Raw genomic sequence first — 19,593 nt, 5'->3', positions numbered from 1 at the left:
CCCCCCCCCGCACAAACACAAATCACATACACACAAGCACTCCTGACACCAACACATTCACACTGCACAATACCTACCCTAACCCACACCTCAAACACCCCGACACACTCAAACACACACAAACCCTCCCCAAAACCTCAAAAACAGTACACTTACCTAACACTCTATCCATACCGCAGGTTCAACATAATCCATTCCACACTTCCGGGTTTGCAGTTTCCATTCGTCTGACTTCACAAGCTCGAAATTCTAAAATTCGACATTTTAGCATTTCGAGCATGTAAAGTGAATATATACTATTATATAAATAAATAAATAAATAAATAAAAATCGGTCTATGTCAGTAGCTCAAGTTATCAGAAACTGGAAATTCATTTTGCCAAGATAATAACTAGTTTCTGAAAGCGCAAACTTCAAAAAGAACAAAAAAACTTCCTTTTTTCTAAGTTTATGCAGGGGGCAAGCTCCCATATGGGGGGCAGCCCCCCCACTCTCCCTTGATTTTATATATACCAACTCCACGACTGCACTACAGTGGGAAAAAGGGTAAATTCCCTGATCCTCAATACACTGTTTGGACAATAGACCATATGGTCCAATTATGAATTTCTGAAAATTTGAGCTTCTGATAGGGACTTATACATACATACATACACACATATATATATATATATATACATATATATATATATATATATATATATATATATACATATATATATACATACATATATATATATATATATATATATATATATATATATATATATATAGATATATATATATATATATATATATACATATACATACATACATAAATATATAAATATATGTGTATAGTGCATGTGTTATGCAAATTATTGCTGCATACATTTCATTGAATACTGAAGCTTTGGTGTTTTTTGTCAGTGGTACAGTTGGTCGAATTATGTAACAGTCAAAGTTCATTATATATTATCGACCATTACATGATTCCTGGGTTTTTTACTTTTCTTCATGTTTGTGCGACCCTGTCATTAGTATATTTAAATTTATGGGGGTGTGGTTGTTTTTTGTTTTTCTTTTTGTAATCACAAAAGTAACCTATGTGTTTACCTTTGCAATTACTTTTATCACTGATTTTAGACTCAACTAATGATAATCACCAAAGCCTTTGTTATCACCTACAGAATACACACATAGATGAGTCTGTCAAGTGTAAAACCTATAAAAGTGTTGCTGTCTCATCCTATAGTTTTGGTTAGTTCTAGGGGAAAAAAACATTTTTTTTTTCTTGTAAGGAAGTTCATGAAACATCCCTGCAGAAATATGTAGAGTATTAGTTAAATTATTCACACCAATGGAGCTGAGGAAGTTTGCACTGTAACTGGTGGATTCTATATTTTGACAGAATCAGATTATATCCTCACATTTCAAACAAGTGTTCATATCTCTGGAACTATAGCAGTTATGAAAAAAGTATAAATGGCAAACTTTTCAGCATAAACTATTTTTACAGTGGTAGTATTCATTAGGTTCTATGTCTTAAATTAAATTTTATAAGTTACAGTAAACACAGTAACTATTACATTTGTGATATTTTACAAACAACTTACAATATTCTCTGCAATCACACATGCTGTCAGCAATATTTTATTCATCTAGCTGAGAGCTTTCTTATGAGACTAAGAAGCTCTGTCTGTGTTACTTAGTTGTTGAGATATTTAGAAGAATGTTGAAAATTATATCTATATAAATTAATAGCATAACAACAACAGTTAATATCTATTTACCTGCACTAGACAGAGGTCAAATATTAATGCAGTTGAGTTTCCCAATGTGTAAGCTTTAAGATGAAATATTTTAAAACTTTGTACATAGCATGGTTTTAGAATTATTGATGCATATATGAACAAGCGATATTTAACCCCTAGAGGCGTCAGTAGGAGTTAACTGCAGATGCACTAGAGGTGTCACTCAGATGAAATGAGTTAGGACATTACATAGGGTTTTACAGCAACAGAATTACTAAATAAGGCTCTTAAGTGTGTGGGGACTTATGTGCACTATGATATGTGCGATGCCTGATATTGCTATGTCTCAAGAGTATTTCTGCTTCTCCAAGATATGGTGATCTTGGTGATAGTACATATGCAAACAGTGATAATTGGCAGGTGCACTGGGGTTTGCCTTCTTTGCAAAATATAGCTTTAAAGGAGCTTGGTTTTGTTAATATTTATTTTTCTCCTTTAGGTGTCTTTTTTTCTTTTTTTTTTTTTTTTAAGTTTTGCACTTGCAATTTTGGGTTTCAGATTTATAAAAGGACGCCAGGTTTTACTCTTTCCTTTCATATAATACATCTGTTTGAACATGACCTTAAAAAGGATTATTTGTAATTCCCTGCTTTAGACAACATTAGATAAGGTCAGTCATATGGTCAGCCAATGCATGCATTGCTATATATTCTATTTCGAATGCTGCTTTTTATGATGTATCCAGTGCAACATATAGGTACCTTGCCAGATGAAATTATGCTTTATCTGCTGTATCAAACTTGCTTGTCTTTGTTTAGTCTAAGAATTTTTAAGATGACTTATTGCACAGAAGCTTCCCTTGTTATTTGGCACCCATTCAGATCTTTATTTGTAGATCTGGGACAAACAATAGCTAGATCTTCTAGCCAAAATAGAGGAACGTTATGATCATTATCCTAGCTTATCTGTGACTCTGTTGGGCGTATAACTTGTGGCAGAAACTACTTGTGGCTTCCTATGTCAGCTTGTGCAAGAAAAGAAAAAAAAGGTCTGTATTTGGAATGACTGACATATATATTTTTTTTCACTCAATTTCCCACCCAGTCCACTGCTGGTCTCCGGCTTCATCCACTCCACTCAAATACACCCAACTACTCTTATACTTCCTCTCTGGACACTCCTGGATTGGTTACTTCACTAGGCACATCCCTCAACTTCTTAGGGTGTAGGCTTTGTAGTGAAATTCCTTCAGCCTGAAATAGGAGACCTGCAGCAAACAGTTGAAGATAGGGTGCCAGGAGCCATCATATTGTCATGACTGGTTACATCAACTAGCAAAGGGGCAACACATAATGACATCAGCATAGGGGTTGCATGCATCCAGCCACCTAAAAAAGAATTCTGTGCCACTCCATAAAGACAGGTTTTGGCCTGTAAGACTACCTGCCTCCACCACAGGTAAAAAAAGCAGTGATCCTTCTCAAACTCTCCTCTTGGCACTGCCTGTTGGCTGACTCACCCAATCAACTGAGCTGAACTGACCAGCGACCCAAGTTATTTACTGAACTCTGGCCACTGACAGCACAAAAATATACCTTGCTTACTTGACATCGAATATCTGATAAATTTTAGTAACTGATAGGGTCTATTTATAACTTTTTCATTTTTTAAAATCCTGGTGGTAGAAGAGATTATGCATGGCCCTTGTTGCATCGGATAGTATTTTGACAGTAGTCAATTAGGACTGACAATCTAATCTTATGATTCAGTATGTCTAAGATATTTGTCATACCTTTTCAAGAATTAATCTTGGCAGCACTCAGAGCCATTCTAGCCCCCACCCCCATAGCCAGAGTTGTCACCAGAAGTTTCTATTGTGTATCCAGATATTATAGTGTTTATCCTTCAATCCAACTAATATTTAAAAATATATGCATCTGTCCTAATTTGCCAACATACGATTAACAAAATATTTACATAATTTTCAGATTTTCACCTCTGTGAAGAGGCTATTTTAGCAGTATTCCTCCGTCTCTAAGGATCACTGTGGCAGCCATCACAGAGCTTTCCTGACTAAGTCCTACCTCTAGACACAGAAAGAGCTGAGGTTTGTACTGCTTGTTTGAATGCATGCACGTTTACCATACATATGCCAGTTCCAAATATTCTGTATGTCATTAGGCAAATTCTGCACTCCTGCTCAGTCCCATTCTGTAATTTTTGTAAGCAGAGTACCTTTAACATGCTATGGTGGGTTCACCACAGTCCTCAACTCTGAATGGATGAGCAGGCATTAACCATTTCACTCTTATTCCCCCTTCCTCTGGGTTGCTCCTCCAACATTCAGGTTACTGTTTGAAACCAAGTCATCTGCAATGTGATCAGCGTTTCATTGCTCTACCAACTAACCTGACTAGAACTGGAGGAGTTTTTAATTGGAAGAGCATTTAATGTGAATGTTATTACAGTTATAGCATTAGGGCAACATTGCATACATATATTTTGGTTTGATTTATTGTTTATTATTTTCAGAGATGCTTGTTTTAATTCTGTATTTACTTTTCCACATTTTTGTGCATGAATGTACTGTAAATGAGAAGTATCGCAGGAACAGGAATTCTAAAACATGGAGTTTTACATTTTCATATCTAACATTCTGGTGTAGCAAGAAATACCATGAGTATGAGAACTAGGTCAGCATGATCAAAACTAAATGTTCTTAGGTACTTCCTGTACAATATTACTTCAGAAGAGAGGTGCTGATTATCTGATGACATTGGAAAAAGATGACAGGAAACAGTTTACAAATTAAAATTTAAGTGTGCCATATGCACGCATATGATAAATAGCTACCTAACTCAGAAATTAGTCGACTTAAAGCACACAGCTGGCATTAATCACCTAAAAAAAAGATCATGTCATAAGTAGGCACAATGCAGGGCTGTTGAAGTGACATAATAAAGAAATGATTACAGAATTATAAAAGAAAAATGAAGTGTGAAATGTATATCATCTGTGCTGAATTTTTTTTTTTGTTTTGTTTTGGATTGTACAATAGTCAAAATAAAAAAAAAAAAGAGAGATGCATACATTTACAGAGTGTGTTTGCACAGGTAGACAAATCTCCTGATAAGAATCTCTGGTTTTCTATTTTTCTTCATAATATAATATATTACATCAATGGGATGAAGTGAAAAAATAATCCCATTCATTGATTAACAGGAAAGAGGGCATGTTTTCTCTTGTGGTTTGCAAGATGTGAACAGAATGGTTGAAATATTCCATGATACAACATACATTCATTGTAATGTTTTTGTTACGCCTCTAGAATTACTTTTTAACACAGAAAACTGTAGGACACAAAGATTACTATCCCCTGAAGGATTATCAGATTAATAAAGAAATGTAAATTGCATCATTGACTAGATTGTGGAACATATGCCAGCAACTGCTTTCTTATCCATGTCAAATGTACAATGCAATAGTGAATGAAAGATAAAAGGAATTGTATAATATACATACCCTTTTTATCATCGAAGTAAAGCGTTTGCTGAGCTGGATTTGACCACTGGATGGAGGTATTGTCATTCTGCTCTACTCTGCATGTCAGATTTGCCACTCCACCTTCCACAACTGTTACATTCTGAGTAATAGGGACCTGCCCTTGGGTGTCTGTAGGGTAAATAAAAAAATAAGTTTGCATAGTTTAAAAATCTAATTGCACTCTGAAATGTTGCATATTAAATGCAAAAAAATGAATGTACTGCATTCAGCATTATCTCCAGTCAAAATAAAATAGCAGGGTTTACTGGATTGTTTTCTTCCTTAATGCTGCATTCACATTTTGCTATGAATAAACTACTGCTAAATAAATTGAAAACTTGTATCTTTAGACTGGCATAGTCAATTATAGAAATGAGGACAGTTTTTTTTCCACACGTCAGTTTAACACAGTGTTAATGCTTTTAGGGTTTCTCTTTGTCTGTGCTCATTGCATGCATATATTAACACTAAAACTGGGACTTTTCTATTATCTAATAACAGAATATATCAGATGTCAAACATTCAAAAGTAATCCAAGGTAAAATTAGCTGTGCTTGACACATGCATTTTCTCAAGAAAGAACTATAAACAAAATTGAAAAAGTCCCAGGTGAAGGCATTTAATGCTCAACAAATCAAAATTTTGAGAGAATGAAGCAATGTGTGAATTTATCAGTACGATTAAGACAGAAATTAATATGCACAGCGCATTGCATGTAATAAAATGGTTTCACTATGAAGTCAGCTGGCCTAAGATATCGATTTTGCATGCGTCTCATATAGCTCCCACCAAAGAAGTGTTACAAACATACAAACAACACAGCAGACTACTGATACTAAAACCTTCTGTTGAAATAATTGGATTTAGCTGGTTTGCAAAGTTGCAGGATCTTTTACATGGGTAACATAGGAAGAAGCACTGTGTAATACAAACTTAAGGACGATATTGGAGTAACTATAAATTAAAGCAGCCTGTTTCAACAGTATGGGGAAAAAAATACAGTATTAGGAGAAAGGTCACATGAATACTAGGAAAACATGGAAATGTCACAAAGGTACCAAGATTGTAGCCTCAAAATTGGAGCTAAGAGACAGCAACGCTAACCAGTGTGTTATTGTGCAACACTCCTTAGATTGTAGGCCCAGAGTCCTAAAACAGAGATAGCAGGCCTATACAGAGCAAATCAACTTGCTTTGGGTTCTTGCACTGTCTTGGAGAAAGCTTATTATGTTCAGAAGTGATCGCTAGGCTAATGATCCCAGTGTGCTTTTTTAAGCCTAGTCCTGCTTCCCAAGGTGAGAAACAAGCTTATAACTTGTGTCTGTAGGGTAAACACCTTAACCATTTTGCCAGCACCCAACCACTGCTAACCCACCCCCTGTTCAGAAGTAATTCCTAAGTCAACCCACTTTAGCAGTACACCATATCTATGCACAAAAATCCCATTACAACAAGAGGTATGATAGTCTGCTATATCAGTTCTGCTCAGATTACTCCAAGGTATTTGCTATGTCACCTGTAAGAGAGACTGTAAATACCATTTGATGGGTATACATTAAGTCTGTATTCACTATCACTTGGACAACAGCTAAACACTGTTGTTAATGAGTTAAAATGACTGTGCTTGTGTGCAACAATGCAAATGAATGTGACTTACGGACGATAAGAGACTTGAATTAGCGTGCTGTATGCCCCAGAATCTTATTATGCAGCGTTAATTTCTTTCTGCTATTAAGACAGCCAAAACAGTACACAATAATTCAGCAGCTATCTTACAAGAAATGTGTTAAGTAATGATGCTATTTCTCAACCTTTTATATCAGTTCCTAAAATGCACAACTCAACATCCTACTGGCCTTGACCATGGCATATTCAGTTTATGCCTTGCAATTCAGCTCTGAAGATACAACAATTCAACAAAGTTTTTCAGATGATTTACAGACTTCAAGTTCATTTTAACTGTACCTCACATTTATCCGTCTGTTTTTTGACTCTTTTGTGAAAAAACATGTTTTCCTCCATTTACTCTTCCACCTTCCGCTTGTCTGTGAAAATGAATAACTTTATTTGACACAAGGAGTTTACAAAGCACTAGACCAAAGAGTCATTTCCCTATTATCTCATTTTCTACATCACTGTTCTCATCTCACCATCTAAATCATACTCTTTCTTCCCAATCAATCACTTCATTTATTTTATTACTCCCCAGTTCTGACCCTTTTAGCTTCCTTAATACCATTATGTGTGAATCAAAGTCAAAGAACTTGTAGAAATCACAGAATTCCATGTCCATGCTTTGATCTGGTCTAATTCCAGTGCAACCCAGCCACAAATCTTGAGTCAGACTGAAATGCTACAGCCTTCTTGCTAAAAAAAACCTACATGTAACGTATGCTGGTTTCTATCAAATATAACTAACTATACTAGACTCTTGGTATCCCTTCCATTCATTTCTGAATTCACATGTAAGTTTAATCTGTTTTTACCACCTCTTTTCCTTAGACTTTACTGGAGCATTTTTTCAGACAATCTGGAACAGTAGCACTGTCAGGTGACTGGCTGAATTGCTCTGTTATGGCTTCCACTAGTACACTTCAAACATTATCTGAGATTTCTATGAAATATACTATCAGGTCATTGCATCTTAAAATACCTTATGCTTCAGAGCCTTCATTTTTGCCTACTTTTTATGTCATTCTTGACAAAATGTACAGCTTAACGATCCAAACCATATTGATTTTTTTGCTCAAGATGATATTTAAAGTCTGGAGAACTGATGAATCCCTAATCTACAGATGCAAATCACGGTAATTAGCATTTAACCATATGCAATAAAAGCATTTCTAATACTACGCTATCTATGTTAACCCTGTTTTATAATAAACTGCATTTTTATTATTTGATTACTGGTTTATGATATTTACAACTTGGACTGCTGCTAATATTGTTTTGCTATTGGCATTTTATGATATACTAAAAGGAAAGCATTTATACTGCCTCTACACCTCTGCTGCATTTCTGCTGGAATTTCTGGTGACTGTTGAATTTTAATTAATTCATTTAATCATTTATTAATTCAGTCTGATTTCCCACTAACCCAATTCACTGTGACAAAAAGATGGATCCCTAGCCTGTAGCTCAACTTGTGCAGCTCAGAGAAAATAATTCTGGACTGGATGCTATCTAATTGTAGGATGCACACACAAACTCTGAATAATAAATGTTGTGTAGAGCTATTGACATATTGTTGGACTGACAATTCCCCTATATCACATTGTCATGTCTTTGGGATGCGGAGGAGGGGGAGGCATTTTTTTTCATGAGGGACACAAGTAATTCATTCTGTTGGGGGGATTTTTTAGTCTGCATGTATGTTGTACATATGAATATGTCTAAGTACATTTCTCCATCTATGCTTTTGCTGATCTTTTTTTCTTTACTCACACATATCCTGCCTGTCTTCTTCACCTAATTTATTTAGTAATTTATAGTCAACACCCATTAAATAAAGAGATGGGCTCACTGGACATCCCTTTCATGGTGTGACATAGGAGTAATATCGGGTTAAGTGACTTGCCAAAAGTCACACAGTAGGCATGAAAGTTGAGAGAATCAGAGAAACTGCAACTCACAACCTTTACGCTATGCATGAAAGTTCCTTCCATGAAATTTAACCATAACATTTACTTCAATATAAAAAGGTACCCTTCTATTTTTTCCTTTGACTTCCCCTTTGCAATTTGTCCTTTGCTTGTGGTTTCCTGCAAAATGTTCACAATCTGATTGCACAGATATTGTATTCCATCAACCACTTACCATTGTCCCAGTTTCTTCACAAACACTCCTATCATCCCTTGTAATCCATATTTTGCAGTCTGAATTCTTAACCCAATTGGTAAACAAACATCATAGGTATCAATATTAATTTCTTCCTATAAGACAGGAATAATTTAATTTAGCATTTTATATAATAATTGCACTACAAGTGTGAAGTTTAAATGAGTATGCTAACTATACCATGTACTGTTATGTTAGGTTTTAATGTGCAAATAAAGACAATTCTAATCAAAACACATAGTGAAGGCTTGTATCTTTACTACAGAAACATTTAGCACTTGGCGCCTTCTATCCAATGCCATGACCACAATCAAATAAGATGAATGCATGTAGTTTTGATTCTGGCCCAACGACTTTGCAGGTGCTGAGGTCTGAATGAAATGTTTGGGGGATGAGATGTCAAACTAGAACTATGGTCTACACACACACATGCACGCACACACACTTTTCCATATATGTCTCTACCAGACAGAAGGGAAATGGCTTCTGCAGTACACATTTTCTCCCACAGGCAGAAAAGCCCCACCCCCTGTCAACTCATACTCACTCACATTAGGACACTACTTGAACATTGGCTGCCAGTGGGCCAACACAACATACATTATTGCCCACGGTCCAGCATGTATAAAGCTGAAATGGATAAATCAGAGCAGGCATTATAAGTAAGAGATTCAAAAACCTGACACAAGATGAATTTATTATATATCACATTCATTTTTTTTTTGCTATTAAATAACAGTTTAAATTGAATAAAAAAATCACAACCTGTTACACTGCAAAACATTACATTTTGCATCTGTGCTTAGTAAGATAATATGTGCCCCATGTACTTGATCTATAAAAATGACTAAATGGGGGGACTATATCACTGAAGGCTTTAGAAGGGTTGTGGTTGAAATAACAACAATGAATTATCTTAATTGATTAGGCATGAATTTTATGATTTGCAGTACTGCTGGAGAAGGCCAATACTTCTGTTCGGTAACTAAATAGTAAAGGAGCAGGAGATGGCAGTTTGCAAAGAACAGTAGATGAAGTAGTTTCCAAACACTGCGCTATAATTTTCTTTGTAGAAATGGATGCATAAGTGAAACAACCTTCTGGTATAAAATGGTAAAAAATACTATGGTAAAATTATTTACATGTATATATAGTAAAAATAATACTTTCCGTGCTGCAGAGCAATATAGTTAAGAAATAATACTTAGGTTATAACATTAAAAATATGCCTTCTAAAAAACTTGTATAACTAATTCATAAATCTATTCATTAACACAAATATTATAATAATTATAGAGCAGAGAATTACAGAACTACTACTTATGTTCCTTATGGAACAGCAGACAGCATTTATTTCCAAGGAACTCAAGTGTCAACATTTGTTGTTTTCCACCTTTGTTCACTCAGGTAGTTAACTTAGTCCACTGTGCTAACAAATTTGAAAAAAATAAATAAAAGATCACATGCTAAGTTCTTCTGGGAATATAGATATTAGTAGGTTTTACTACTTTTAGAAGCATGTTGCAAAAATACTGCAAAAAAAAGCTGGGGAGAGCAGAACCTGTGAATTGACATCCTCTTATAACACAAAAGCTCCTAATTTGTATTTTCTTTTCTAGCTTCATATCCGAGTCATTTAAATCATCAAGAGAACCTCTCAAGGCCATAATACTATTCAGGATGTGAATAGAGGTTTTACAGAATGTCGCTTTAAAAATAAACTATAAAGCCTCAGAAACTGGCATTATGACCAACAAGATACCATTTTTTAAGATTAAACAAAATGTAAGTGAAATCATGTCTTCAGATGTTTGACTAAAGAATAGAGTATTTTTTTTTATTTTTAGAATACACATCTTTGCTGAATTGAGAACAATTTAATTTACAATTCCCATCCGTCGTCAATAAAAACAGCATTACTCAGTTCAAGGAATAACATTCCTATAACATTTTCATCAGACCAAAAGCAATTATTCACATATAAACTCACTCATGACCCATAATGCAAGATGCTTTTTTGCCATTTCATATAATCCAGTTCAGGACAGTCATCTAAGCATCTCCAGTAATTTTGTTATATTTGTGAATTTTGGATTCCAAGATAGTGGGCATCCTACAGACACCCTCTTCACGAAGCTCCTACCCAAAATCTACAATCTCGTGAAATCAGCCTTATTAACTCAATCATCAAAATAAGCCACAACAGTATCTGCTTTCTTTCAACTTTAGCCAACTGAGAAGTGGTAATACTTGGATAAGAATTGGTTAAATAACAGTTTAAAACCTACTGATAATTGGAAGTTCCTCACCACGCTTACTATCCAAGCCCCTAGCCAGAAGTATTACAAAGCCCAGCGTTAGCTCTGTGTATTGTGAATACAGAAAATGTCAAAAAGAAAAAGAAATTGAGAACAGTAAAACAAAACTGTCCACTATAACTTCGCCAGAAAAGAAACGATAATTAAGAGACAAAGAACAAGCAAACAGCAAGAAACAGCCAAGCCCAATGCAAAACAGAAATCGGACCCAAGCTTTCACATGGAAGATCTCAAGGAGGCCCTGCTGCCTCTCCAACTAGCAGTTCAGAGCTTTTCTGAACAACTCTCTGGTTTCAGAAACAAAATAAATCAAACAATGGACACTATCAAGGTAACAACCCAAGCCAACGAGCATCAGCTTGCCCTATTAAAAGAAGAACTTAAAGCTAAAGATGCTACTCTCTCGGAGATCCAACAAAAGGTCATCGAACTTGAGGTGAGGAGCAGACGCAACAACATACTGATAAGAGGAGCTTCTGAAACATATGATCACAACCAGCTAAATAAAATTACTCTGCAAATATTTGAGCACATACTAAAGTAAGACACACGCGGTATTACAATATAAACAGTACACAGGGCCCTGTGTAGAAAACAAGACGCTGACTCACCCAAATTTATGCAATGCTGTTAAATTTTCAAGACGTCCAAAAGCTGCTGTCAGAAGCCAAAAAAACAAAACCAAATCATTTGGAAAGAGCACAAAATCAGTTTCTCACAAGACCTTCCATTAGCCATAAAAGAAAGGCGCCAAAAGCCTGCACCTTACTGCCAAGTTAATAAAGCGCAAAACTAAATTCACCACGCTAATATTCTATAATAAGGAAGATAAATTTGCGGTAGTCTCTCCCAAGGAAGCAAAAGCTGCATTTATAAAATGTTTTGGTAAATCACCAGAGTTTTAATTACATATAAAAACAAGATCAGATGTACCTTTTCTGTACACTTCAAAACCAGGAACTGCAAGACACCAACCATAAACAAAAATAAACCAGTTCCGATAGAACACTCGAGTGATGTTGACAGTAATCCACACCAACACATCCGTGTTGATTACTGTCAACATCACTCGAGTGTTCCATCGGAACTGGTTCATTTTTGTTTGTGGTTGTTTTCTGTACACTTTGCATCTTATATATTCAATTCCTTTGTTGTCATAACCCCTGAAATGATGTGGGTGTCTTTCTTCAACTGATATTTTTTTTAAACTAATTAAAGAAACTGGAAGTGCCCATTGAACAGGAAGTGCTATCTAAAAATGTCTCAAACTCATGTCTGTTAAGGAGTAGGGAATTCTCGAGGTAACTACTTCCACCATCAACATCATAGACTTCCCTTCTCTGTCACTTGAAGAAGGTCATGGCTGAACTTTGGCGACAGAGGAAATGATGTTCCTGCATCTGTTATTAGCCCCGAAGGTATTACTTCCGCAAATAAAACAATGAGGTAACTGAAAGTCATGCACTCTACTAGTAAAGCTATAACTTACAGGAGCTACTGGTGATGATACATCAAGCCTATAAGGTAACCCAGCTTGTCTCAATTAAATAACTGCTAAAGTTATTTTGAGACAATGAGAGTAAATGTATACAGTAAGCTTCAATGACTTTTTTTCTTTACATCTAGTGACTCATCTAGTGACTGATTTTGACCAAGAAATGTTTGCACCCCTTTTCCTTCTGTTAACTGTGGCATACATGTAATCTAAGTTAAGCTAGCAAATTAGCTACACAATGCTGTGTCTTAAAACAAAGGCTTGTGCTTTTTATTTTTCTGTGAGCTTTTATGCTTGGAACAAGATTAACGGCAGGGCTTAGTATATCGTTGAATGTTAATCTTTAAAGGGACTTCACTACCATTTCAGAACAGTGTTGTGGAATATATGACCTGAATCTCTCAAAAGATATCTATACAATGCTCTTCTTAAACTAATAACTCTTGTTAATTTCATATGCTCAGAATATTTACAATAGCTGGGTCCTTATGATATTCTTACTGTGTAATGTCATTATTTACGAGGCTACACTTCCATTTTAGGAGAATGCGGTTATCAAAGAAGGGTAATTGGATGACCAATCAAGGAGTGACATTAGTTATGTATATATGTGTTTGTGTTGAAATATTGTTAGAAAGATTAGGTAAATTGTTTTTTATAGGTTACAGTCCATTGGTTTCTAAAGAATAGGTATTAATACAATTCTATGTAACCTATTTACATCAAGCTCCTTCATCAGTAGGCGATATGCGGTTAGGCCCAGGTTTAGTAGTGAGAGAGCTATGTGCTACTGCTTTACAGTTATCCTTTCTATCTCTTTCTTGGTCTGTGAGAGATCTGTTTGTAGCCATTCAGGGAGAACAGATACCCCAACTCATAACCGAAATTAAGAAAATGCATTATTGGTCCTAAAATGTGGATGACAGAGTTGTGGAATGTGAGGGGGATACAAGACAAAAACAAGAAAAACTTATTAATGCACTTTGTTTACAAATCTGAGATAAACATATATTTTTTACAAGAAACACACAGGCTTACTGAAGAATGGAAAGGAGACTCACGCAGGAAATGGATTAAAGAGATATTGGCAGCGGGGGATAGTACCTACTCAAAAGGTGTAGCAATCATAATTAAAAAATCATTTCCACATGCTATTATAGAATCCAATGAGGATACAAAAGGCAGATGGTGTTATTTCACTAATCCTGTTAACAGGAAATTAACACTTTTCCTCACCGTTTATGGCCCCTGTCACAGACAACAAGAATTTATTTTGGAATTAAATAACATTTTAGGTAAATTCCTGAAATATGATTACGCAATAGGAGGGGATTGGAATTCAGTTATTGACCCAAACATAGACTGCACTAGTAATTCTAGCTTGCAAAACTTAAAAACATTGACAGCCATAGGATAATTCATGACCGACTTTTGCTTAATAGATCCCATCTCATTTGATGAAGATCCGGGGAGAAATAATTTATACACATATTTTTCTATGTGTCAAAATTCCTGGTCAAGAATAGATTTTTTTCTCATTTCAGAGACTCTGTTAGAAGCAGATATTAAATTATCTAAGGTTCCAAGGTATTTTTCACATCACTCAAAAATTACTCTACAAATAAACCCCCCAAACAAACTGAAAAGGGAACCTAACAGATGCAACTGGTCAATGAATAACAATCTATTGTTCAAATCAAACATTATACAAGAGGTATCGAATACATTGCTTGAATTGGAAAGAGACTTAGAAAGCACTAACATTCCCATTAATGTTCAATGGGTGGCTTGTAAGGCCAAATTAAGAGGGTTGTTTATTCAGAAAGCCTTGTATTTTAAAAGAATAGCAAGAGAAAAAGAAAATAAATTAATACCTGATCTGAAAGTCCTAGAAACTGAATACCGGTGCAGACCAAACCCTGGCACTGAGAAACTAATATATGAAGCACAAAAACAGTTAAGTGTACTATATCAACATAACTACTCTCTGCATGAACAAAAAAGTATTGCTAAATACTCGTAATGGGTGCAACTTCCTTCGAAAGTACTAGTGAGGATAATCACAAATAGGCAGGAAACATCTAGAATCTTGTTCCTTTACTACCAGGGAAAAATACACGAATCAGATACCCAAATATTAGAGATATTACATCAGTTATACTCACAAGTATATGGTATGGATACTCACCAATCTACTTTGGGAGAAATTAAAGGTTTCCTTAAAAATTTCACATGGCCTAAATTACAGGAAAATCAGGTAGAGATACTTAATGCTCTTCTTAGTAGGCAAGAAATAATAAAGGTCATCGAAAAACCCAAGCCTGGCAAGGCACCAGGCCGAGATGGGTACATCTCAGAGTTTTATAAAACATTTAATATAAATTTATCCTCCATACTGTTAAAAGTTTTATACCACATCAAACTAAATCATTTATGGCATATCTGAGTTATACCTAAACCACTCAAAGACAATCTTTATACCCAAAAATAATCTAGATAAATCGAATCCACATAATTACAGACCAATATCGCTAATTAATATAGACATTAAAATCCTGGACTTAGTCTTATCGGAAAGACTGAAAAAAGTTATGCCCTGTATTATATCCCCTGAGCAAGCAGGCTTCATGCTGAATAGGCAGACATGGGATAATACCTTAACCCTAGATGCTTTGATTCAGCTAAGTAAATACGAAAAACACTCTGGTTATTGTTTAGTTCTTGACACTTGTAAAGCGTTTGACAGAGTCAACTAGAACTTCCTTTTTACAACCATTAATCATTTTAACATCCCTAAAGACTTTACTAATATTATTAGAACCCTGTATAATAATTCTTATACCTATCTCTATGTTAATAAAAAAGTGGGTAAACCTATTAAATTAGTAAATGGAAATGGAACTAGACAGGGTTGCCACCTCTCCCCTCTCCTCTTCAACTTATACATTGAACCGCTGTTTCCTTACCTCTCCCAAGGCACATATCACTCTATTCCTAGAATCTCGAATGCTAACATAATTATATCTGCCTATGCAGATGATCTGAATATTTACTTTGAACGTCTTATATCAGACTTGAAGAAGATAGGCAACACAATTGACAAATTTTCGAGAAGTTCAAATTATGAAGTTAATATTAAAAAGTCACTAATTTTTCCCACTAACCCTTTACATCACAAAGAGTACCTACTATTGGACTCGCCCTTCAAGATTGAATAATCATTCAGATATATAGTGTTGCAATTTGAGCATAACCATTCTTTTATGTATCAAAAAAATATAATGGGAATATGGGCAGACACCTTGCAAGACATTAATAGATGGCAGCAACTGAAATTGTCCCTTCGCTCTAAACCAGCTGTTATTAGGATGAACATGTTACCTAAATTCTTATAACAATTAAATGCCTCATATGTCGTCATTTCGAACAATTTCTTCCAAAAAGTACATACAGAGTTGGCCACATTTCTATAGTTGTCTAAATCAGTTAGAATAAGTTATCAAAAATTAATATACCCTAAAGAGAAGGGAGGTTTAGGGTTACTGGATATTCGTCTTTACTACTGTATAATCTGGGCAAATAGAATAAAATAAACAGCATCTTAAAGCAGAAGGTTAAGATATTCCAGGACTTAATGAAGTTCCTCACTTTGAATAAAGCCCTCTCCTTCCTTCAACCCATACACATGAACCCTAACATTAGACTGAACAATAATATGATTAATCTTTCAGATTATCCAAAAATTAAAGAATTTAATATATGGGATATCTGTGAACACAAGGAGAAATCACTTCAAGAACTGAGGTCAGAGCAAAATCTGAGTTTTAAATACACTACTTTATTACAGCAGCTGAGGGAGCTCATACCTACACTAATTAATGAAACTCCACATTTTGTACAAGACATGGCCAGTCTGATAGACATTATTAAAAGTTTAACTAGCAGGATGCATATGTTATCTGACACGTATAAAAAAGTGGTTGCCTCTAAATACCAAATTGTGTTACTTATTTTTGAATTTTGGGATAAACAAGGAACCAAGCTCATGGATAATCAAAAACTCATTGCCATTGAATCTACTGTTAAGTTTGCCCCCTTTAAAAAAATTAGCTTATATGCCATTAATGGTAAATAATAACTCCTATTTCACTCCAATCAAATTAAACAGCTTTAATCCTAAAGTCTCCCCAGCATGCCCTTGTTGTTTCTCTCCACGCGCAGTCCTTTTACATATTATGTGGTATTGTAAGCACACACACAAGCTGTGGAATTCCCTGAAAGTGCATCTTGAGAAAAAGGGGTACCAAAAGTCGACCCTACCATGGGAGCTTGCCATATTACACATCACAGAGCTTAGATATTCTAAACTGGAACTGCATTACTCTTTGCTTGCTAATCAAATTTTACATAACTAAGAACTGGATGGACTGCTCTAAGTTATCCTGAAAGGAATTTAAAAACCTAAAAATAAAATACATATCTTCATAAAAATTATTAATTAGTAATTCTAATAAACAAACATACTTCCTGAAATACTGGAATCTTATCTTTGACACCATCATGGAAGATTAACCAATATGAATTATGATTATATCTTTATTTAAGATTGTTATCTGAAATCTGACTTTAGGTGAGGTAGATAATAAGCCTTTACTTGGACCTTTAGGCTCCTTCTTCATGTTGGCAATAGCATGATCTTTATATATGTATATATTCTGGTTTTGGAGGGAAGGATGAGGTTAACATTTGTTTTGATTATTTGGTGGTATTGTTCTTGAATTTCTTATATGTACCTGAATATTTGTCATCTGATATCTCCTATATGAAAATAATAAAATTCTTTTGGAAAAAAATATTTTTTAATTTTTTCCCAAGTATTCAAAACATGGAAGCTCTTTCATACATGTTTTTTTTGTGTTTCCTAAGCACTTATTCCCCCATGCACTTGTTAATTTTACCCAAGCCTATTACTTCATAAATCATCCCTGGATTTCCATCTTTTGGTTTTAGCTTTCTTTGCAGCTACTGCTAGTAGAAGAAAACTGATCAGTATGCAGGTGAAGGCTGAGTAGCAAACTTCTGTTGGAAACCCATCATTGCCAGGTAACTTCTCTCCCCTCAGCATGCCTATTGTCCTTTTAATATGTTGTTCAGTGATATGTGCCATAAGCTGCTCCCGCATCTCATCCTGTACTCCTCCCACTATGATCTCCATTAAGTAACCTGCGGCAGCCACCATTATCTCTTCTGTTCGCATGCTTCCTTATTATTCATTCTGGGTCTTTAATTAAACCTCATCATTCCTCCTCCTTACTTTCTAATCTGCTCGTTCAGTTTTGTTGTTGTCTAGGTCTGGCTGCTGAAGTGTCTGTGGCTGTAGGAATATTCAGTGTGTATAGTTCCCAAAGAGTAGTACTCAGAAATAAAGTCCGGGAACCTTCCTTTTGCTGTATTTCCATTAGACTCTCTCAGCCTGTTTTCATCCTCTTGCTTTAGTCTATCTCTGTGTGACTGTAACTACCTTATATTTTGCATTATTTGAATTCTTTTTTCCTCCCCCTCTGTCAATCCTCCCTAATGCTTGTATCTGCTGCCTTAGCTATTCATTTAATTAATCCTGTTCATATTACAATATTCCTTCCATTCCCTGAAGTAAATTTAGCAATATCTCTTTAAATTATAAATACAATTTCTTATCACTTAAAAAGTAGGGGGGATATCAGGCAAACAAAAGTGGTGTAGCAGTTAGCATCATCACCACACAGCAAGATGATCTCTAGTTCAATTCTCGCATTGGGGTGCATTCTGTGCAGAGTCTGCATGTCCGCCCTCCATTCATGTGGGTTTCCTTCGGGTGCTCCAGCTTCCTTCCACATTCCATTGACATGCTGTAGGTGGACTGGTCACTCTAAACTGGCCCTAGTTCTGAATGTGTGTATGCGAATGTGTGCGGTGTACCCTCCAAGGAAGGTTGGGCTAGTAACCTGAGCCCATAAAACCCCTAACTGCTACAGAAACAATGAGTTCTGAGAGGCACTCACTACCTGATGTACCACATGGTACGTAAACAGAAAAGAGATGGGGCATGTCAGTGACATCTTATATTCCTCTGCACTCCCAATTGGAATTTTAATCTAACCCTGGCATCATCTGTGGACAAAAGGGTGTCTATGCCCAGTTGCAGCACTTGATCTCTACTTTCTTTTGTGAAATAAAATCTATTTAACCTTAATAAATGATTCCACTTAGCAATGTGTTGTGGGAACGTGCATTGCACTCATTTTGATAATCTCCCACACAGCCATCCACTCGAACATTCAGATCACGTTTTCCTTGTTCTTTCCTTCCTTGTGAGCTGAACACTATTGCTTCTACCTGAAACACTGCCTCAGTTTACAACAAAACTCCAGTCCCCTGCCATTACTAACAAACCTTGGAATATAATTATTTTCAATATAATGCCACTTTTACTATCTAATCTTTGCAGCTGGAGGAACATATGTAGATGTCAGCATGAGTTGTTTTCCATTGTATCTCCCTTTCCAAATAGCTAAGCAACTTGCTTCATCTGATGGCACCCCTTTATCTAAATAGCTAAGCATCCTCCTTCACCTGATAGCACCCCTTTATCTAAATAGCTAAGCAACCTCCTTCATTTGATAGCACC

At 35.5% G+C, this 19,593-nt stretch overlaps 1 protein-coding gene across 1 annotated transcript in view; it reads right to left on the bottom strand.

Annotated features, from left to right (window-relative positions):
- The window catches only part of CADM2 (cell adhesion molecule 2), a gene marked incomplete at its 5' end in the record, with an annotated part of 1,428,667 nt that overhangs the window by 988,292 nt on the left and 420,782 nt on the right, over nt 1-19,593 (bottom strand). The window contains one exon of the mRNA XM_044071843.1: nt 5,256-5,405. Coding sequence (XP_043927778.1) covers nt 5,256-5,405 — 150 coding nt within the window. The remainder of the gene's footprint in view (nt 1-5,255; nt 5,406-19,593) is intronic.

Source organism: Protopterus annectens, chromosome 5.part0, assembly GCF_019279795.1.
Source record: "Protopterus annectens isolate FY-2018-M chromosome 5.part0, PAN1.0, whole genome shotgun sequence".
Lineage (NCBI taxonomy): Eukaryota > Metazoa > Chordata > Ceratodontiformes > Protopteridae > Protopterus > Protopterus annectens.
Note: the sequence above shows the minus strand (reverse complement) of the source record. Positions and strands in the feature narration are given on the sequence as shown.